The sequence below is a fragment of the Saccostrea cucullata genome, unplaced genomic scaffold (genome assembly GCF_032062105.1).
Source record: "Saccostrea cucullata isolate Sc308-1 unplaced genomic scaffold, CSIRO_AGI_Scuc_v1 ctg14346, whole genome shotgun sequence".
Lineage (NCBI taxonomy): Eukaryota > Metazoa > Mollusca > Bivalvia > Ostreida > Ostreidae > Saccostrea > Saccostrea cuccullata.
This window is the reverse complement of record NW_026935153.1, coordinates 22,745-46,190: the sequence shown is the minus strand read 5'-3', so window position 1 is coordinate 46,190 and position 23,446 is coordinate 22,745. Positions and strand designations below refer to the sequence as shown.

Genomic DNA, 23,446 nt, shown 5'->3' with positions numbered 1-23,446 from the left:
TAGCCTGCTATGTATACACTACATTAAGATAAGGCCTGTCTTGTTGGCCACAGGTGTATTTTCCCTGTTTGATGTTTGCGGAATGGATAAAACATTAATTATTACTCATTTTTGATTTCTTTATCAAGATTGTGTCAGGAGAATCAAATGTAAACAAGTTAATGCCCATAGAAATCCTATCACTTTTGGTTTCTAGAGGTGGATGATTGTAGATTACTCAGAACTCCATCTGATTCTTGATTGATATTAAATTCATAGTCTTCAAAGATTGCATGTAAGATTTGTTTTAAAGGAGAAAGTGGGTGGCATTTGTTCATTCTTTTCTTTTTCACTTCTTGTATTCAGTTGTTTCTTTTGAGAGAGAGGGAGAGAGCAAGAGGGGGGAGATAGAGAAATTCTTGATTATATAATATTATTAACATCTGAATGATTCTTCATTCTTGAAAAAGCTGCCTCAGTGGTTAGAGCATCTGCTCTAGAGTCGCGAAGTAAGGAGTTGATCCTTACGTCGCAGGTTTGAATCCCTAGTTGGGATGTGGAGACCGTTTCTTCAGATGAGATGCATAAATTGAGTTCCTGTGTTGCAGTAAATTGAATATTTCTCTGGATATCTTAAACATCCATCTCAATGTGCAAGTTTCTAAGTACGATTTCATTGTAAGGAAATGTTTGATTTTTTTTGTAAGGAAATATTTGCTCTTGCAAGGGGATGCTTGACTTCATTGTGAAACTGTTACATTTAGATTTCCAAGATGGCTGTCATAACAGCAGATTGAACTATTCTATTCCCCCCTTCCTTGATTCTTTGCAAAAATTGTTATCTCTGATGATTCTAAGAAGTGTCCTTTTACATTTTTTCTATATATGGTGATCAAATTTGTTCAGTATGAAGATAAAAACAGGGCTCGAGCTGTGATTCGCCATTGTCGCCAATTGCAATTTTTTTTTCAAAAGTGGCGAAAAGAAATTCATAAGTGGCGAAAATGAATTTTTTAGATGTACTATGTACAAAATTTGTAAAGTCCTAGTTAGTTCCTTTGTTTATTCAATGTATACAGACAAGTCCCTTTGTTTATTTAATGCAGCTGAGAGGTGTGAAAACTGAAACCTACATGTAGGAAATCACGTCTCGCTTGAACGAACACAGCTGACTAGGTAACTAGCCTGGAGCAGTAAAGGGTTACAAAATTGTTTGAAAAAAATATTATTTTGATTAAACAAGGGGGATAAAGTGTTATTAGGAAATGAAGTTAGTGAATAAAAGATTTTTATCAACAAAATCTGGATCTATGTACATCGTTTTTTTTTTAACCGAAAGTAGGGAAACATGACAAATATTGTAAATCAAATGTAATGATAATAAATTCAAATACAGTTTTAATCTTCTTAAAATTATGTTTTATTATTTTGTTGTACTGATAGAAATCTGTCTGGACCGACAAACTTCCTGTGGCAGTCAGTCCAAATGACTGACAGTGGAAAAAATATTTCAAGAACTCTGAGAATGGCTTTAAATTTTACCTAATGAAAATTGAAAAATGTGTACATTATACCATTAAACTGACAAAGATTGAAAAAGAAATTGGTTTGGAAACAGAATTATGTTAGTAAATTACACTGAAATATTTACAATTACATGACCTTGCATATTAAACCCTGGAGTCTCCAAAAGTCATAAAGTCAAGTTTTAAACCTAACTTTCATTACTTTTTAATTACTTCTTTTCACAATAAATTAATGAAATGAGGAAAATTTCCATTTTTAAAAAATGTCATACATTTTTACTAGGTCTGTAGCCCCCATATCCCCCTTCCCATGCTAAAAAAAATTACAAACAAGAGGACATTTTCTGTCAAGAGTTGGCTGATATCAATTCAATATCAAATTAATTGTTTAATTCCAACATTATTTTTTTTTTCTTTTTTTAAATGGATATTATCCTAAGCTTTAAATTTACAATTTTAAAACAATTTCTGTGATAAACATAATAAAAAAAATTGAATAACATAAAGTGCATTGCATTGTCGAGAAATCAGATGTAAGTATGCCTTTCCTTTTGTCGCGCAAAGTGGCGAAAAATATTTTCGGTCCAGCGGGAGCCCTGTAAAAATCTTTTTAGGGTTAAAGTTCCTCAAATAGAATATTCAATATTTTTACAATATAATAATTATTTTGTCTGTTGTTGTGAATAATTTGGTTTTCAGTTTTATCTGGCAGTGCTATAAGAAATTTCAGTATTGTTTATCATCTATTCTTATGCACTGTTCTGTATTTTATTTCTATAGATCGTTGATCTATACCTAGAATTTGAAATCATCCCTGAAAATCCATTGTCAGTCACAGTTAGGTCTGAACTGATACAGCCTTGCTAAATTTTACCATAAAGATCAGATTCAGTAAACAAAGATTTTCCTTGTTCCTGCCAGAAGCTTCCCGACCTTGAATTCCTTTAATGTTGTAGATATGGTGCATTGCTCTTCAAGCTGCAAATCAGATGAAAGGGTTGATGAAGTCGGAAGCCTCTTTTTCTCCCTTTAAAAAAACCCACCTCTCTAATGCATGTCATGTAAAAATGGATTTATAATCTTCAGACCATTGATGGAACTTATTTACAACTCTGTAGACATACATGGATTTTGAAGTGGTATTGCATGGTTTTGATAAAGTGTTTATTTCTGGGGCTCTCTAGCCCTGTACCTGTTAAATGCTTTTATCATTTGAACAAACTGTACTGGACTAACATATACCTGACAGTGAGAGGGTATAGGTAAACCTTGGAGTTTTCTTGTAGATCCCCAGAAAATGGCTGTTTACTTGAGGAGATTAGACATTCATGACTTAGTGTAAGGGACAGCTCAACTAAAGTTTAAAGAAAAAGGTAAGACTGCCTTTTGAAGTTCCATCTTATTTAATGTGAGAGTTTTAACCTATTTGTAAAAAGCTTTATTCTAATAATGAATTCATTACTTTTTCTTTACCTCTCACCTTTATGGAAGTTTTCAGATTTAATCAGGTGTGTATTAAATCTGTTGGGGTATTTCATTCATACATACCCCATGTTTTGATATGGTTATTATGAACTACACTATATTTTTTATATTGATTTACATTTTGCATTTCAAGTTTCTCCTGCAATTTAGGTATATTGATACATGCTAATTACAATGTGTTTCTGTTGAAATAACTTTAATATTTATCTATTTAATTACTAACAGATGTTATCTGCAAGTTAATACCTGCTTTTAATTTGAATAAAAGCTTTTTGTGTATTTTGGAGATGGTATACAATGTAAATGCTGTTGCATGATAATGGAAGCCATTATTTTTTTCTCGGTAATTTAATCTTATAAAAAAGTTACTGCATAGGAGCTTTTTTAAATATAAAAATGTGTACAAGAGTTTATTTTTATTTCACATTCAAGTTTTAAAACATTTTGATTGTATAAGGAGTTTTGAATGGCTTAATGTTTGCGGCTTATTTTTAGTGTTAAATCTGGTCTATTTTTGGATTTACGAGACTATCTAACTGGTTTACATCTTTACCACATAGGATGCATAGGAAAATTAAATGCACTTCCCTTGAAGGAGAAAAAGATCTGTTTTCATATTGTTTTCTCAAGATGTCATGTTGATATCATGCTGTAATGTATAAATAACAGTTTGATGGTTTTAAGTGAAGTTAATGGTCTGAAGTAGAAAACACTTTATCTCGTTGTGTGATACAGCCAAGCTAGGCTCGCCTTTTCTGCCAGACAAAAAGACTATCTTGTGTATCTCCCTGTTTTCTGTTTCATCAGGAACACTCAGGAATTTTCTCAGATAAAACTTAATTTTGTATAAAGAAATCAACTCTCCTATTAGGTAAGTATGTGTATGTCTGTCAGTAGACTAGGCCTATATGTGTGACGAAATGAAAGTAGAGAGGAACTAATCCCATGCTAGACAAGGTGTCTCTCAGAAGGAAACTGTATGTTGTATCAGTCTTACTGTAAGCGGCAGATTCAGTAGTTCTAGACAATCATTGTAGTAGTATTGAATTGAAGGACTGTAGTTCTAGTAGTACTGTATTGAGATACTATAGTTCTAGTAGTACTGTATTGAAGGAATAGTACTATTGGAACCATATTGAAGGAAGATAGTTCAAGTGGTGCCATATTGAAGGAAGATAGTTCTAGTGGTACCTATTGAAGGAAGATAGTTCTAGTGGTACCGTATTGAAGGAAGATAGTTCTAGTGGTACCTATTGAAGGAAGATAGTTCTAGTGGTACCATATTGAAGTGTTACAGTTTTAGTGGTAACATATTGAAGGACAGAAGTTCTAGTGGTACCATATTGAAGTGTTATAGATAAATTAATAAGTTCATGTATTATAATGTATAATATTTTAGTACAACGTAATACCATTTTTGTACAATTATACAACACATGCTAGCATTTTATCCTTTTTAGACGGTGGCTATATATAGCCACAGGCTATTGCTGCTGGTCTGTGTAAACACACGGGGACCCTAGCGGCGATTTTTGCAGAGTAAAAATAATGAAAGTAGACTTATTTCGATGTTTGAAAATAAAATGTACACAGTTTACAAATACTTTCAAGTTATTCAAAAATATTTCGTTGATGGATACAAAGCCTAATTCCTGATATTTGCCGTTATCAATATTTCTCGCCTCATGAATATTCATTGAGTTACGCCGAACTAAACTAACTCGTACACCAACCGACTCGTATATTCGTATGCAAACTACAGATGTCAATTTGTACATTTTTTTTTCTCACATGTTCGAAAAATCCGTTTCGTACGCACATTGTGTTTCTTAAAATTATCAATTAATTGTTGAAAAATATTTGAAAATTTCATTGTATGATTGTTTCACTATCTAACTCCGAAATCAAATACTGCTAAACAGCACACGGTTGTTTCTTGAATACTGCTTTGTGAATTTTTTTTTTTTACAATAAAACTTAAAAATAGTTTACTGAAATTTAACAAACATTGTCTTTTTGATTGAATTTCTTATATCTCTGTAAAATGCTATATTAGTAAAACGAATACATGTATTTTAGGAAAGAAGAAAAAAGATCACTACATCTTAATCAGTTAATAAAATGGTTGTTGGAGGTATATGATTTCATAAAATTTGCTAAGTTTATTACCATTCTAGTTTTAAAAAATAAGACTTTGTCTGATTATCTCGGACACAAAAACGACTCAACGGATAAAAATTTGTCAAAGCTATAATTACAAAGACTATAACGGACAATTTACCCATTTATTTCATTCCTATTTAGAAACTCTAAGTTACGTGCCTCTTGTAAATTTACCCTTTAAAGGGTGTACAAAAAGGTACTCAAATACATGTGCATGTAATAATACTAATATTAGGATTTTATGCGATTTTAGTGGGCTAAATTTAGGTCAGTTTTCTGGTGTGTTCACAAAGCAGTAAATATGTATTGCGCAATGATTTGCAGGGTTATTGCATAATTATTAGAATATTACGTATGAGAAATATCATCATCGCAAACCATAGCCAATATGTACGATCCTCTCCCATTCTGGAGAAAGCTTCATGCGCATATATACAGACTCCGATCGTGACTTGAGACGACGGAAAATAGAGACAGAAAAATATTTTGTTATTCTTTTTTTTCTATCTTTTTTTTCGAGCAGTATACGAGGGTTGTCGTGTACAAAGCGTTTTCTCCGAAAAATAGTAGGCGCTGCAAGATGAAATTTTTCGCAAGTATTTATTTATCATATTTTAGTGTATCTGAATTCTTTTGATAAAATATAGACAAAAAATTGATACTTCATTAATGCTTCAATGTACTTACGCACGAAAAAAAAGGTTTTAAAAATAATACATGAGTATTGTTTTGAAATAAAAATATTAAATAGTAATTTGGAAAACATTATCCTATTTTTTATTCACTATCTATTGTGTCGTCTTTTGGAAAATTTAAGGACATTTGCTTAATTATTTTATCAATTTATCAAACATCCGAAATAGGAAAGTGGTAAATCCTACACACGATAAACGGCGACGTTCGATGACGATACTACGCACTGGAAAGCAGTTCAGTTTTTTCCTCTTTAGTGTACTAGAGAAATGGGAGTTTTCTAAGCGAAATCGTTTTAATCAAATCAAAGGGTAGAACAAACAGCTACAGGAATAGCGGAAGGCGCTGTCAATGTTGACAGCCAATATATATAAAATTCTTTTGTTGAATGATAGTAAAAATATTGTCCATAACTTTAGTACTAATAATTCTTCACAAGGTCCTGTTTGTGCGCGAGATTGGTTTCTGGCTGTTATTTGAAGAATTAAGGGAAACTCAACTATGTGCATCAATGAAATTCCTTAATTTTAATTGGAATTATCCAACTTATTTTTAGCAAAGAAGAAACATGACGCTGCTTTAGACATTTTGAAATCATTATCATCCGTGTGTCATAAGGCGACAAAACACATTAAATGAAATCTGATAATTTGCAATTGTTTATTTATGCATATACCAATTTGAAGTTTGTTATGTTTTTTTAATGAAAATTATAATAGGATAGTAACAATTTTAGACAAGCTAATTCAGAGAATTTGTGTCCCCCGCTTAGGGAAAAAGTAAACAATGCAGAGTTCGTGGGGAGGAGGGAGTCGGATCCCCCTGACTGAATTTGTAGAATTATTAAATGTATATATGTATACTGAAGCAAATAAAATATGGCAATATGGATATAAAGATTTGATTGCTTATTCTTTATTATGTGTATAGAAGATTCTTTTTATATGGAATATTTAACACACTGTAATGATGATCTTATGAGTTTGTACAAGCCACACCTCATAAATTTTTTCATTTCACATGCTGACTACTATTACTTATTTAAAAAAAGTATTTCGGGGAAAAAAAAAATAAGGAATCGTCTGGGAATCGATCCCGGGACCTCTCGCATGTGAAGCGAGAGACATACCACTAGACCACGGGGCTGCTCTACTAAGAGGCAAATTATATGCAATCATTAAGTTACATACATGTATATATTCATGTTCGGTATTGTCAAAATTTTACACAATCAACGGTGTTTGTTTTAGTTAGCCTTAATTAAACAGTTCTAATAGATGTAATAAGAACATAACGTCTGCAGAGAACCTGTTTTATACGCAACAATAACTCTCTTCATGCCCCTGTGCTAAAAATAGCGACATGTAATACTATAAATACTGATAAAACAGACGGGGCAGGGCACTTTGAGAGGGGTGAGAGTGGTCCTAGGGAGTTTTGATATAGAATTACATTGCATAAGCTCAAAATCTTCTTGCAATATCGTCCGGAAATGATAGTGTTACACTCAGACAGAAAGTATAAATTTACGACCTTGAACTTTGACCTTTTGACCTCAAAATCAATAGGGGTCTTCATTAGGCTACAGGGATTTGTTATGTAAAATTTCATTGCAATAGCTTAAATGGTTCTTGAGATATCGTGTGGAAACGAAAGTTTTATAACAGACAGAATTTGCTTATTTATGACCTTGACCTTTGAACTTTTGACCTCAAAATCAATAGGGGTCTTCTTGAGTCCATAGGGAGTTGCTATGCTAAATTTCATTGCAAAAGCTCAAAGGGTTCTCGAGATATCGTGTGGAAACGAAAGCGTTACAAACAGACAGAAAGACGGACGGACGGACGGACGGACGGACAAACCCAAACTAATATCCCCCACTTTTCAAGCGGGGGACAAAAACAGTGACAATTCATAACACTTTATACTTTTTAGTACAAAAAAAATATAAATTTATATATTAAAATACAGGTAGATATATTGTGAAAAATTGAAATAAACTATTATAATTTCCATATAATTTTACAAAATCTCAGAACATTTTTTCTTATATACTGCCAGTCGCCATTTGACGTAGCAGGTTTGCTTTGGACTCACGGACCTGAAGAAGTCCATCCTTACCGGCGTCGCGGATTCGACTTGACATGGATATCGGCCCTTAATTCAGATTGAGATCCCGTGTCGCAGTAATTGCTAGCCAGAAAAATATCCTTCGCTGCTAAAAATTTGATTTTCTAAAGGGGTGTTAAACAAACAAACTCATTCATGCCACCGTCTTTCAGTACTCACAGTACTTTGATTCAAGGTCAACTGTGGTACATGTAAGCCAAGGACAAGACCCAATTGAATCAGATAATTAGCATTCCATTAAGATAGAAATAAATTATGTATTCCTATTACCCGGTAATTAATTTATATAAGTGTTATTCCAAGGTGGCTTTATGTCACCATGTATAAATGCATCCCATAGGGTATAATAAATATTGCAGTGAGTTAGTTACAGTAAAACAGACAGACAGACAAAGGGGGAAGGGGAGGGGAATGTTCATGGATTACATGGGTCACCAGAGCCCACAAATTAAGATTCCCACAAACAATAACTCTGTCATCCACAAAATCAGGTCTCCAAGAATCAGCAATATTTTGGTGAATATTGCCCCCACAAATTAAAATTGTTTCACAGTTATTTGCTTAAATACATGTAGTAATACAATGCTCCCACAAATTAGAATGATTCCACAATGTTATGCTTTATATTGCTCAAATGTTGCTGGAATGTCTCTCCTTTTTTATCTTTGATCAAGCTATGTTGTTGCCATGACGACATTGAAAATAAAATTGTGCTGCTATTTGAAATAAAAAAAAAAGATTCTTGTATTTTGAGAACTAAAAAGATAATGAGGAAATTCCCTAATCTTTGATGTTGGTCTTTGGTCTGCATCAGACATTGCTTTTTCACCTGTTGTTATTGATTTACTTCTAGGCTGTTTGTAACCATCTGACACTACTTTATATTTTAGTGACACCACCGTAGTGGTCATATATAACAATAATCAGCTTAATGAATGATGTCATTGTGTCCAGCTTCAGACTAATTGATTCTGGTCCAGATTATCTGCTGGGTATGTGGTTTTGTTTGATACTTAGTATCATTAGGAATATTAGAACTTGTGACTAGGCTATCACAGTCTTTGGAAATTGAGATTTTCTCTGATGCCTGGCAGCTGCAATGATAGGGTGTGGCATTCAGTGTCATATGATATAGAATTATCTCATGTTTAACTGGAATCTTGATGGATTTTTAAAGAGTTTCTTTGGATAATCATTCCAGTCTTCACTTACAGAGATTTCCTTTAGGATGTGTAGTTATTTTGGATTTACTTGCAAAACTTTATCATGTTGACCGCATTCTTGAAGTAAATTATTTTAATAGAATATGGTTCTCTGTCAAGCTGTGGATGTTGGGTGTGATGAATAAAGATAGCAAAGTCGGAGGAATATAAAAATAGAAATGAGAAGAAAGTGATAAAACCTATATATTCCCCTATTTCCTTTAATTTTTTGTGTGACATGGTTATGTGTGATATTGGAGAAGACAGAGTGTATTTGATGATCTAGCGGATTCTTGTTTCTGTCTCATTTTGATTTTCACAGAATACACAAAATTATTCGGCTACTTAGTATCCGAGGTATGCTCCTTTGAACTGGACTTGATTTTAGTAAAAAAGGGTGTTTATCAGGTTGCATCCTAGTTAACGGGTGTCCTGTCAAAGTATTTTAACTAGACACATAAAACTGGCCTAATTACTTCTGGTTCAGAAGTTGTGCATGGTGGATTTAAAAAAAACAGTTTTAGTATATTATGGAAGATGCACAGTAAAATTTTCATTTTACAGTTTTCAAAAGCAGTACAGAATGAAATAAATGATTTTGAAAATCAATTTTTAGTTTAAGGTGTGACAGATCTATAATCACAGGTATGTGTGGACGGGACCTGTAATTTTATTACATGTGTATACTGTATTTTGTAATACTGCGGGTACGATTTTTTAATAAATTGTTAATTCTGTATTATTTTATTTTTATTTTTTTATTGGAATTCAGATTGTATATGTGTATTAGAAGGAAAACTTAACTTCTGAAAAAAGACATATTAAAAATCTTTTGACAGGGGGGAGGGGGTTCCTATCCACAAGTACCTGTCACAGTGATCTGTTCATTTTAACTTTAAAACTTTTAATTAATTTCTTTCACAAAGTTTTTTTGTTGTGTTTAACATATGCATTGAAAATTGCTCTTTGTAAGGGATTGGTTTAAACATCTGGTAACTTCGGTTTTAAAACAAAGTCTGCTATAGTTAGAGAGTTGATTAAATCTGAAGACTGTGTCATTTGAAGTGGGTGAGTCAGGGAAGCAGAAGAGGGATTGTTTACAGAGCTTATTAGGAGGCTGTCATTACAGACAAACTCTAGACAGACTCTAGATCACTGCTTCGTAAAGACTTACATTCTGGACAATTGGATAGTGGTACCGGATATTGTATTAACATTAGCAAAGTGTATAAATTTAATTACTGTAGGTTTGGAGAGAGAATGAAAATTGAGTGGAATATAAAAATTTTGATGTTTTGGCAACTAAATGCTCTAGAAGGAAGTAGTATGACAGTATGTAGGTCAGGAGACTGTGATTAATATTGGGAGTTTTCTTGCAGAGTGAAGAGTGACTGGTAACGTCCAAACATGGCGCTGCACCAGGGGTCTCTGGCCATTCTGGAGAACAATGTCGGGGTCAGTGATGCTGTGCTGCTGGACCCCATGACAGAGGACGCCTTCATAGAAAACCTCAGGCTGCGATACCAGCACAACCAGATCTATGTAAGTATGATATACCAGCACAACCAGATCTATGTAAGTATGACAGTAACATAACCATATTACCAGCACAACCAGATCTATGTAAGTACAACACTAACACAAGCAGATTACCAGCACAACCAGATATATGTAAGTACGATATACCAACACAACCAGATCTATGTACCGTAGGTACAATATCAGCACAACCATCTATCTATATAAGTATGATACCATATTTAATTACAATACCAACACAACCAGAACTATGTAAGTACGATATACCAGCACAACCAGATCTATGTACCAGGTAAGTACAATACCAGCACAACCAGATCTATGTTAGTACAATACAATGTACTAACACCACCAGATCTATGTAAGTAGGAACCAGCACAATCAAATCCATGTAAGTATGAACCAGCACCACCAAATCCATGTAAGTACAATACCAGCACAACCAGATCTATGTAAGTACAATACAATGTACTAACACCACCAGATCTATGTAAGTAGGAACCAGCACAATCAAATCCATGTAAGTATGAACCAGCACCACCAAATCCATGTAAGTACAATACCAGCACAACCAGATCTATGTAAGTACAATACAATGTACTAACACACCAGATCTATGTAAGTAGGAACCAACACAATCAAATCCATGTAAGTATGAACCAGCACAACCAGATCTATGTAAGTACAATATACCAGTACAACCAGATCTATGTAAGTATGATACTCAAACAATCAGATCTATGTAAGAACAATATACCAGCACCACCAAATCCATGTAAGTACAATACCAACACAACCAGATCTATGCAAGTGCGATACCAGCACAACCAGATCTATGCAAGTGTGATACTAACACAACCAGATCTATGCAAGTGCAATACTTACACAACTAGATCAATGTAACACAAATACAGTGTAACCAAATTAATGTAAGTGCAAATCCCATGTTAACAGATCTGTGTAAGTTTGACACCTATTTAAGAATGTCACCAGCATAACCAAATTATGACCAAAAACAAGGGTATATGTATAAAATATGCCAATCATATCAAAAATTTTTGTTTAATTTGAATGAAATGTGCAGAAAGTATCCAGATACCTCATTCTACAAATCAATTTCTGATTTCATTTACCTTGGTAAGCATGCTGCTATGGTTACTAAAAGCCTAGTACACTGTTGAGTTATGTAATGTTAGTCCTCCTCTTATTTTTTCATTTAATTTGATGAAAACCTGGTAATTGAATATTTTCGTTGAGATGCATATATTCTAAGCACTACTTTCATGTGTTGAAGTAGAATAGACAAAGTTTTTGATATGCAACCATTAAATTACCTTCCTGTCTGATGAAAAAAAAACAACAGCTATTTGTTTAGAAGAGATTATTGTTTTGTTATAAGCATAACTCTTTATATCTTGTTAGCACTTTATTTTAAAATACTGTAATGAGGAATGAAAATCACTCTGTTATAAGTGCAAATTCATTATAAGCATGTTTAATATAAGCACGGTTTACTGTATCCTGTTTATTTAAGCTTTGGTACAAGGAACCATATGTCAATCAATTACTGTAAAGACTAGGAGAAAAAAGCTATGAAATTACTCAGAAATTATTATAAAATGTTTCATCTTTATGAAAAAATTCAGAGAGGAAGTAAAAAAAGTGAGACTCAAAAGAGAATTCCAACTGCAGCTCCTCCTTGAGTGAGACCAAATAGAGCTGCAGTCTCATTTTTGAAAATATGAAACTTTTATTTCTTGCAAGGCCTCACATGAGGCATAAGATTAGAGATTTTTTCCCTCATTGTTAATTCTGTAACTTGCCTATTTTTCAGACTTACATAGGAACAGTGGTGGTTTCTGTTAACCCCTACAAGACGACCCCTCTGTATACACCAAACATCATTGAGGAATATCGCTCTAGGAACATTTACGAGCTCCCACCACATATGTAATTAAAAATACTTAGGGTATATTTAATCATAAGTAGAGAAATCAGATCAGATTTGATTTTTTTCTATGAAATATATACTTGTATGTCTTAATTGTTTTCAGATATGCCATCACAGATGAGGCGTACAGATCTATGCGAGACCGACATTTGGACCAGTGTATTATCATCTCGGGGGAAAGTGGTGCGGGCAAGACAGGTCAGTGTGCTTTTTGTCTGAAGGTCAAGTTACATTGAAATACAGGGGACAATTTTATGCCAAAGTTTTTATTTTTGAATTATACATGATGCATATTTCTTATTATGCAAAATATAAGGGTGTGTTTTTTAATTGTATCTGCATAAAACTGGAGGAAATCAGTTTAGAAATGGAGGTTGAATTGCTAGTGTACTCTGAGTTTATATATCAAATTTTCAGAGGCCAGTAAAGTGATAATGCAGTATGTAGCTGAAGTATCAGGGAAAGGAGAGAATATTGACACAGTGAAAGAACAACTGCTGCAGTCCAACCCTGTACTAGAAGGTAATCCGATAGGTGAAGGGTTAAAGGTCACTAGCACATGGAGTATTAGTGACAGAAATGTTAGATCTCGGGGGGAATAAATATCAAATTTAGAGATATGTACACTGTGGACCTTGAAGACTAAAGTTGTCATCATTGAGATCAGGATTATGCTATCAATTTCAATAATGAGACTGGGAAAATGAATCTAATAACACACTTCTAATTTATTACAGCATTCGGAAATGCCAAAACCAACAAGAATGACAACTCCTCCAGATTTGTAAGTCCTTTATGTTAACCAACTACCGTCTTATTTTATCTATTCAGAGGCTATAAAATTTTAAAAAAATACGTACTAGTTCAAAAAAAACTTTTATTTATATACAGAGAAATCAACAGATTCCAGTACACAAGTTTTATTTTATGGCTTACTTTAGGAATATCTTATCAATGACTCTGCTTTTGTAGATATCATAGGTTCAATGTCCTAACTTTTTTGATTTCAGGGAAAATATATGGACATAGAGTTTGATTACAAGGGCGATCCTATTGGAGGAGTGATAACAAATTGTAAGCATGAGATAAAATCTGCCCTTTATTTCCTTTAGAATATCCTTTTTGTTGGAGGGAAAAAAATTTAAATTGAATGATGACAATTGATTTGAGAACGATAAGGTTTTTCTTTTTTTTTTATTTCAGATTTATTAGAGAAGGTAGGACAATGATTCTTCTATTAAACTGACTAGGATGGGATTTCATAACTAAGCTACAGGCTTTCACAAAATTATTTTTAGCTCACCTCAACGAAGTTGGGGGGAGCTTATGTGATACCCTCGGCGTCGGCGTCGGCGTCGGCGTCGGTGTCGGCGTCGGCGTTGGCGTCCCGGGTTAAGGTTAAGTTTTTTGGAGCAGTTTTCTTTTTAAGTACTTCTATGTCCTATATTGATTAGACATGCATGGAAGATGTTTCTAGTGTGTTTCATTGTACCAGTCAAAGTTTCAGATGCTGCAATTTCAGCAAAGGAATGACCAGGTTAATGTTTTTGGTGCAGGTTAACATTTTTGGTGCAGTTTTTCTGTAGGTCTCATTTCCATGTAACTATAAGCCCTATGTTGACCAAACTTACATGGATGATACATCTTAGGATGCATACTACCAGCCTTGCTTCGGATGCTGTATCTGACCTACATTTTCCGGTTGAGTGAACAGGTTAAAGTTTTTGGTGAAGGTTTCATTTCAAAGATACTTTGAGCCCTATAATGACCAAACTTGCATGGACGGTACATCTTTGGATGTATTCTACTAGACTTGCTTCGGATGCTGAATCTGACCTACATTTTCCGGTTGAGTGAACAGGTTAAAGTTTTTGGTGCAGGTTTCATTTCCAAGTTACTATGAGACATATAATGACCAAACTTGCATGGACGGTACATCTTTGGATGTATTTAATTACTTGCTTCGGATGCTGAATCTGACCTACATTTTCCAGTTGAGTGAACAGGTTAAAGTTTTTGGTGCAGGTTTCATTTCCAAGTTACTATGAGACATATAATGACCAAACTTGCATGGATGGTACATCTTAGGATGCATACTACCAGACTTGCTTCAGATGCTGAATCTGACCTACATTTTCCAGTTGAGTGAACAGGTTAAAGTTTTTGGTGAAGGTTTCATTTCGAAGATACTTTGAGCCCTATAATGACCAAACTTGCATGGACAGTACATCTTAAGATGTATTCTACTAGACTGGCTTCGGATGCTGAATCTGACCTACATTTTCCGGTTGAGTGAACAGGTTAAAGTTTTTGGTGCAGGTTTCATTTCCAAGTTACTATGAGACATATAATGACCAAACTTGCATGGATGGTACATCTTTGGATGCATATTACAAGACTTACTTCGGATGCTGAATCTGACCTACATTTTCCGGTTGAGTGAACAGGATAAATTTTTGGTGCAGTTTCATTTCCAAGGTACTATGAACCCTATAACGACTAAACTTGCATGGATGGTACATCTTAGGATGCATACTACCAGACTTGCTTCGGATGCTGAATCTGACCTGCATTTTCTGGACGAGTAAACAGGTTAAAGTTTAGGGTGCAGGATTCATTTCCAAGTAACTTTGAGCCCTATAATGACCAAACTTGCATGGATGGTACATCTAGGGCGCATTCTACTAGGCTGGCTTCGGATGCTGAATCTGACCTACATTTTCTGGATTAGTGGAAAGGTTAATTTTTTTTATACAGGTTTCATTTGCAAGTAACTTTAAGCCCTATGCTGACCAAACTTGCATGGATGATACATCTTAGGATGCACACTAATGGACTTGCTTTTGCTGAATTCGACATACATTTTCCAACTTTTTTGATTTCGTAAAAGTTATGGGTGCAAGTCTATTACCAAGAAACTATAAGGCTTATATAAACTAAACTTGCACAAATGATGCATCAAGGGATGAAAACTCTCAATCTTGCTTCCTGGATTTTAATTACATTTTTATGCTGAAGAACTAGTTTTAAGTTTTTATATAGGTCTATTCCAAAGTATCAAAATTGCATAAATTTTGCATTTTTGGATGTACACTTTTTGTTAATCAATTGTGTGACTTAATTTGCCTTACTTAAAGACAACACACGTTGAGGTGAGCTCTGTAATCTCTGATTACCTATGTTTGAATCTTATTGTCAAGTTAAAATGGAAGATGTAAAATATTTTAAACTAGATTACTTTTGAGAACTTCTTTGCGCTAAAGTCTTTGATTGTAATGAGTCAGAATTATGAATCTTTGAAAAATTTTCATAGAAATTAGAAAAAATAATTTTACCCAAGAAGAAAAAAAAAAGAAAAAAGAAAAATTCAGACAGTTAACAAGAATCTTAAATAAAAATCATGTTTTACATTATAAAAGAGAGATCCAGGATGAAAAAAAAAATTCTTGAGGGCTAAACTTTAGCAGCATATTATGTGTATTTCAGTCCCGAGTAGCAGTTCAGATGCAGGGAGAAAGGAACTTCCACATATTTTACCAGCTGTTACAGGGAGCGAAACTAAACACACTCGGTAGGCATCAATTTATAAATATCTAATGAAATGATCTTCAAGTTGACATATTTACTGATAAAGATTTAAAGTTTTGATATGCCTTTTTTAGAGTCTCTAAAACTAACAAGGGAGATAGATGATTACAGCATATTGAAAGGAACGGTCGATGCTGATGTTGCTACTATGAATGATCAGAAGAATTTTGACATTGTAATGGTAAGCAAAATTAGTCTGACCCTAAAGTAATAGGTACTTATGTCATTACATCTCTGTTATGGGATGAATTTAGCAACTGCTATGCACAGGACACACTATAGAGATATTATACAGTGATTGTATTCTGTGAGTTTTGACTTCTCTATTCAGCATGGTATGGAAGTGATAGGATTTTCCTCTGAGGAAGTGACTTCACTGTTCCAACTGATTGCCAGCATCCTCAAGTTAGGGAACGTGGAGTTCTCTCACAGAAGTAACGAGGACGGTACAGACGGATGTGATCTGAGTAACATGGCAGGTAAGTGTCTCAGTAATTACATGGTTAGTTATTAATGAATACAACTGAATATGTTTGTAAAAATTGCAGCTGTAAAAATTACTCTGACATGATATGGTATCTGCATGCCACTAAAACTTTGAGATATTTTTTGATAGCACTGGATGATGCAGCCGCCTTATTGGGCTGTCCATCAGCTGATCTTAGTGTGGCCTTGACCCAGAGGAAAGTAGAGGTCAGGGGTGAAAAGGTTAAAAGAGATTTGAGTGCAAATGACGTAAGTGATTTAATGTATATTAGTGTAAGCAAATATGTTTATGTAATTAAAATACAGCTTTCAAGAATATATCTTATTATTATATGGTTTTTTTGTTTTTTTTACAATATAGCGTAATTCTGTAATATATATGCCAATAACTATATATTATTACAACAGTAACTTGATTCGAAGGGTCGAGTTGACAGGCGCGGATCATGAGATCTAATGAGACCCGAAGCGTCGAGTTTGATCTGATGATCCTTGCCTGTCAACGAGACGTGATACTGCTCTTCGGATCAAGTTACTGCTATAATGATAAATTTATTATACCACCTTATAACTAGCTAAATATAGCAAAATAAAACTTTAGAGATCAATTTTTTAATATTTATTCATAAAACAAAGTATAATAACAATTGACTTTATAACGCGCAAGAAAAATAACGTCATGTTTATTGCATACTACGTCAACAGTTTCAGAGAGTGGTGATATGGATTCAGAAAACCACAGTATGGTGATTCGGAAAGTCGGATCATGATGTCACGTGATTGCGTTAATTCTATAGTAAAATTGAGTGATTTACATTAGGTATATAATAAACATATTTCTCTTAATGTTTACAGGGAATGTATGCTAGAGATGCCCTGTGTAAAGCTATATACAGCCGTATGTTTTCCTGGCTAGTGGCCCGCATTAATGATAGCATCAAGGTGACCTCTGGAATCAGGACAGAGGTCATGGGTGTCCTCGACATCTATGGATTTGAAGTCTTTGAAGTGAGTAGTCAAAACTATTTTGAAAACATACAAAATTATTTAACTAATGACTATTTTGATGTAAAGTTATTTGTAAGTACATTATGTAAATACTACATGTAGTTTATATAAGCAGTAAACTAAACAGAGAAGATTAAGTAATTTTTTTAATTTATGCATTGCTTCGTAGGAAAACAGTTTTGAACAGTTTATCATCAACTATTGCAATGAGAAACTCCAACAAATATTTATAGAGCTAACCTTGAAAGAAGAACAGGAAGAATATATAAAGGAGGTACATATTAGTGTATTAATACTATTATTGTTCATTCTTCATTGCTTGAAATATATCTGAAGGAAATACACAAGTTTGTTTTTCAAGATACATAACTAGAAGATCATACTAAGAGTTATGAGAGTATGTCACTTAATGCATTCAAAATATCAAAATAGCTTGAAGAATAACTAAGGATCACTAGTATGCTTTTCAATTGAAATAGTTATTTGAAAATCTTACTACATGTATGTTATTATTTAAAATTGTTAGATTGTCATTTATTAAATACCCATTAATGTCATAATCAATTTAATAGATCACATTCTTGTACAAAAGTACAATTAATGAGTTCCTAGAAAATCATAAAACTGAACATTTGTCTTCTTTGCTAGAGAATAGAGGAGGCAATGCTGCAATAGTTTGACTTGGCAGAGCAGGTGTTTTATCACAACTCAGTATGTATTTTTTATGTTTTAGGGAATCGAATGGATCCATATAGAGTACTTCAACAATGCAGTCATCTGTGACTTGGTTGAGAAGGTGAGGTGTTGTGGTATCACACACATGTAGACATGTAAACATATATGTAATTCTAGTCAGCAATAAATCTCAAATCAGGCATGAATCAATTTTGCATGACAGTAACAGTACATAAAATGACATCGTAACTGAATGTTTGTTGTATTTAATAATATTTTACCAGTAAATGATATGCTATATAGATATGTGAAACCTTTTATTGCATGAGAAAGTTATTTTCTGACATCAGTTTCCTCACACTTGAGTTGTCATTGCATTGTTATTAATGTAGGTATATAGTGTAGTTAATTTGCTTGATGTTATAACCTTGCATGATTTATTTTCAGCCCCCTGTAAAAAAAAGTGTAAGTCAGTATTTTGCACCCTTTGTCTTATGTGTATGTCCAACTAGATCATTAGCATTATTAGACTTAATAAAATCAATGTTTTATTATCAATAGTTAATACTGTAGACAGATATAACACAGCCTAATTAAAACAAGATTCTTTGATGCACTCCTACAAGGTTGCTACACAAAGAAATCAACAACATCCCATTTGGGTTCCTCTAAGATTTTTACGCAGATATAAATACTACCGGTACTGAAAATTCAATGACAAGAAAGGTGAAATAATGAGAAACAAATTGTTCTCATTTTGAAGCAGTCATTAATCATTTTGAGGATTTTCTTATTTAACTGAAACCATTTGATTGTGGGAAAAGTCTTGAAGATGGGGGGGGGGGGGGGGGGGTCATTAGCATTACTTATAACTAATAGGCTTTGGAACTATAAAACTTAGACAAGGTCACATTTGATCTCAGTCTCACTTTTCAACTATAACTTCCATTGTATAAATAAGACTTAGATCAAAAGTGAGCTCATCTAAGTTTTATGGCCCCCAGGCCTGATCCAGGTCAGATGTTCTTTAGCTCACTGAATGAGCTTACTTAGTCCTATCAACAGCTTGGGAAGTTACATGCTGATTGGTCAGGTGAAAAGTCAATCTGAAATGAACCCAGAGGGATGCTGTTTGCTCCATTGTGTGGTGAAATATGTAAGCAGTAAAGCAGATCAAAGAGTATAATATACATTAAACTGAACTATAACAAAGATTGTCTGTGAAAGAATTAATTAATTCACTTATGTAAATAGTTTCTAACAGTAACCCATGTGCAGTTTTATACCTTGTGGTGGGTTTGCTTTAAGTGTTACTATACAATTTAAATTCATCATAAATGAAAAATGAGAGAATTTAGCCTTTTCTGCTGATAGTGGCATTATTCATCTATACTGTCAAAAGAATTGGAATAAATGATATATTTGCTAGGAATGTACATAACGTTGATAACATGGAAATACTGTTTTATTATTATTCTTAGACATGACAATAATATAGTCTAGAATAATTCTTATTTTTTTTTTTGTTACAAACATTTGAAAGTTTTTAAACTTAAGTTGACTTTAAACTAGTTTCTAGTTTCTACATAGTTTATGCTCAGGAATGATTTGTGAATCTAAGAGATAGTTTATAAAAATATTGCAAATCAAGATGAAAATTATTTATTTCTCTTACTTAAAAAGTGTTACACCTTCCTTTGCAATATTTTTTTTGTATATTAATTTAGTGAGGGATATGTAGTATGGGAATAGGAGGAATATTCCCTAGATCTATGTGGTTCATAATAGGAATATCCATTACAAGTACAGTTGAAGTTAAAAAATGAATCTGTACAGTGAATTATCTATCTGTTCTCTTGGCATAATATCTAAGCATTGGATCTTTTTCATACCTTTAAATGTTTTGTTTTATCTTTTTAAATCTTTAATTATATGATAGATTTTTGTTGTTATTCCAGTCTAATGTTGGGATCCTGGCCCTTCTGGATGAGGAGTGCATGCGACCAGGAAACCCCACTGACTTGACATTCCTAGAGAAGTTAAACCAGGCCTGTAAAGATCACCCTCACTACGAGAGTAAAGCTCTGAAGAAGTGTCAGAATGACAAAACCCTGACCCACGGCACATTCCGACTCAAACATTACGCAGGCAACGTGAGTATTTACTGTCACAAACCCTGACCCACGGCACATTCTGACTCAAACATTACGCAGGCAACGTGAGTATGAGTATTTACTGTCACAAACCCTGACCCACGGCACATTCCGACTCAAACATTACGCAGGCAACGTGAGTATGAGTATTTACTGTCACAAACCCTGACCCACGGCACATTCCGACTCAAACATTACGCAGGCAACGTGAGTATTTACTGTCCCCTCAACAGGTGTATAATGTCTTTTTTATTAGTAATTCATCTACATTCTTCAAATTATATTGCAAGAAGGAGTCTAAGCACACTTTTGCTTTATATTTTCCAATCCAATTTTTTATATAAAATACATTTTTCTTCGAAATTTGTTAAAATGTTGAATTTATGTCATACAGGTATTAAATTCATGATGTCACCATATAGGAAAATAATGCATAGATACTTTTAGCTAGAGACAATTTATGAATGCACTAACAAAGTGTTGTCAGATATTGGCCATTATCAAACAAAGTTTTTTTTTTTATAGAAACTTTTACAGAAAGACTTGGTTTTTTCTTTTAGCAGAAACTCCAGAAATTTTTGCTACTATGTATAAACTGAATATGATTTATTTAAAAAGAAAAAAAAATATATGTGTTCTCTGTATTTCTGTAGGTGACTTACAAAGTGGATGGCTTTCTGGATAAGAACAATGACCTCCTGTTCCGGCATCTGTCTCAGGCCATGTACCAGTGTAAACACTGCCTCATGAAAGGGCTGTTCCCAGAGGGTGAGCAAAAAACTCAATACACATGTACTTTCTCAGTTACAAAGTGGTAACTTTCCCTTAATTTGGAGGTGGGGATGAGGAAAAGAGAATTTTAATTGACTGTTTAGTGTAAAGAATATTTATGTACTGGAAAAATCTATCAATTTAACTTTTTTCTCTTGAATTATACATAGTGAATTTATTGCTAGGCTTTACCAAGTTGTTTGAACCTAACCTAGTTCAACTTAGTTCAACTTATTTAGCTAATTCTTACTGTGTTTCTGTTTAAAAGGAAATCCATCTCAGAAGTCCCTGAAAAGACCAGCCACAGCAGGCTCACAATTTAAGGTAATGATTTATCTTATCACATAAATGTAAAAAGATACAGCAGGAACAAAATTTAAAGGAAAAATTGACTGAGAATAAACTTCAGTATTATATTGAGGGTTCTAAACATTGAGGCCAAAGTAACAGAGAAAATGTGGTTCGGACTTTAAACTTACATCCAGATATCCATATATTCAAAATATTAGTGTCCAGATACTGAAGTTCAACTGTAAATGTAATGTAATTAATCAATGTTTTTTCCTCAAACTAATATTTGGTTTCTTGACCAGTGAGTCAAGATTTGCTATTATTAGGAGAGCGAAAATGAATTATATTTAATTATTGTATGACTCTCAGAATTAGGTTTTATCATGTATTGCACACATGTCTGACAAGATACAGATTTATGGAGAAGTGATGAGAGTAAGATTGACAGGTTTGTAATGTCTTTTTTATTGTTTTTTACAGTTATCTGTGACAGAACTCATGAAGAATTTGTCCTCAAAGAATCCTAACTACATAAGATGCATTAAAGTATGTTGATGTTTTCTATTTAATGCAATAATTGATAAATCAGGGTTTGACATTAAGCTCTTGGAATACTAGACCAGTCGGGCTACTCTGGCAAATTTTTACTAGCCCTTACCCTTAACCACTAGCCCTGACTATTCACTAAACTAAAAAATATTTAAAGTACGAACTAGTGAAAATATATGAATAATCTTTTTATAACTTATTTAATTGTATTGGTTTATCTTTAACAATGTAATCTGTATTTAAATAATGACACTTTCCCGCACACATGTCAACATCGAAACTAGGTCATATAATTATGTGGCTTGTCGTTGTAGTCCTAACTTATTCAACTTGTATACAATATTAATATCGAAACCATTACAAATTAACATGAACTGTTATAATAATTTTGTTTTCAATAGCTTGCTGGATAAAATCATAGGGTAGAGAATTTGGCTTATCACATTAGGTTTGTTAAAGTATGCCGATCACGATATTATTTTGATATCATTAGTTTTTAACAGGTAAATTGAGTTGATTTCAATGTTGTATGAAGCCATATTTCGTAATTCCATCAAACTAATGATACCATAAACAATGACATATTTAAACCTAATGTTACTTGTTAGACCAAATATCTATACCCTATTTTTTTTTTTCAGCTATCCAGCAAGCTATATAAAAACTTTACCTTTATTTCATAACTGCAAAATTTGTTTTAGAGAATTTAAGTATAGTAAAAATAGTGTTATTATCATAGTTTTTTTGCCATTTACAAGGTTTACAGATGTCGTAAACATGAATCTTTCGAAATGACAATCGTAACCACTCAGCCATTTTCACGAACCATAAATAGCTTATTGTTTCTCTCAAGGAAAATGCCCAAGTAGTTACGAATGCTTTCTAAATTACAAAAGGTGACTGTTATTAATAATAACTGCTTGTTTGCACACACTGTTGTTAGTTATGTAGTTTCTTTCAAAAAATGTGATTAGAAACATTTCACACATTTATTTATCATTGACAAGTAATGAGATCTTTGTTTACAAAAAATATATGTTTTTTTTAAATTGTTTTTTTTTTACAGTTATCGGTCTAGTACATAGGAATTTGTCCTCGACCGAACCCTATCTATATAAGATGCATTAAAGTATGTTGATGTTTTCTATTCAATGCAATAATTGATAATTTAAAAGTGAAAGTACCACAATTGAAATAGTGATTTAAAATATAGCACTATGTGAAATCATTGATTTTCTTGGTGGTTAATTTTTCTGG

General features: G+C 33.3%; 1 protein-coding gene across 1 annotated transcript in view; it reads left to right on the top strand.

Moving 5' to 3' along the window:
* The first annotated feature begins 2,492 nt into the window (after nucleotides 1-2,492).
* The window catches only part of LOC134242036 (unconventional myosin-Ib-like), a 33,884-nt gene continuing 12,930 nt past the window's right edge, over nucleotides 2,493-23,446 (top strand). The window contains exons 1-20 of the mRNA XM_062724042.1: nucleotides 2,493-2,644; nucleotides 2,792-2,877; nucleotides 10,556-10,720; nucleotides 12,552-12,667; nucleotides 12,772-12,866; nucleotides 13,086-13,190; nucleotides 13,406-13,452; nucleotides 13,679-13,742; nucleotides 13,872-13,885; nucleotides 16,155-16,239; nucleotides 16,331-16,437; nucleotides 16,588-16,735; nucleotides 16,873-16,991; nucleotides 17,598-17,750; nucleotides 17,920-18,024; nucleotides 18,484-18,546; nucleotides 20,384-20,578; nucleotides 21,232-21,346; nucleotides 21,618-21,673; nucleotides 22,121-22,186. Coding sequence (XP_062580026.1) covers nucleotides 10,586-10,720; nucleotides 12,552-12,667; nucleotides 12,772-12,866; nucleotides 13,086-13,190; nucleotides 13,406-13,452; nucleotides 13,679-13,742; nucleotides 13,872-13,885; nucleotides 16,155-16,239; nucleotides 16,331-16,437; nucleotides 16,588-16,735; nucleotides 16,873-16,991; nucleotides 17,598-17,750; nucleotides 17,920-18,024; nucleotides 18,484-18,546; nucleotides 20,384-20,578; nucleotides 21,232-21,346; nucleotides 21,618-21,673; nucleotides 22,121-22,186 — 1,788 coding nt within the window. The 5' untranslated portion in view covers nucleotides 2,493-2,644; nucleotides 2,792-2,877; nucleotides 10,556-10,585. The remainder of the gene's footprint in view (nucleotides 2,645-2,791; nucleotides 2,878-10,555; nucleotides 10,721-12,551; nucleotides 12,668-12,771; nucleotides 12,867-13,085; nucleotides 13,191-13,405; nucleotides 13,453-13,678; nucleotides 13,743-13,871; nucleotides 13,886-16,154; nucleotides 16,240-16,330; nucleotides 16,438-16,587; nucleotides 16,736-16,872; nucleotides 16,992-17,597; nucleotides 17,751-17,919; nucleotides 18,025-18,483; nucleotides 18,547-20,383; nucleotides 20,579-21,231; nucleotides 21,347-21,617; nucleotides 21,674-22,120; nucleotides 22,187-23,446) is intronic.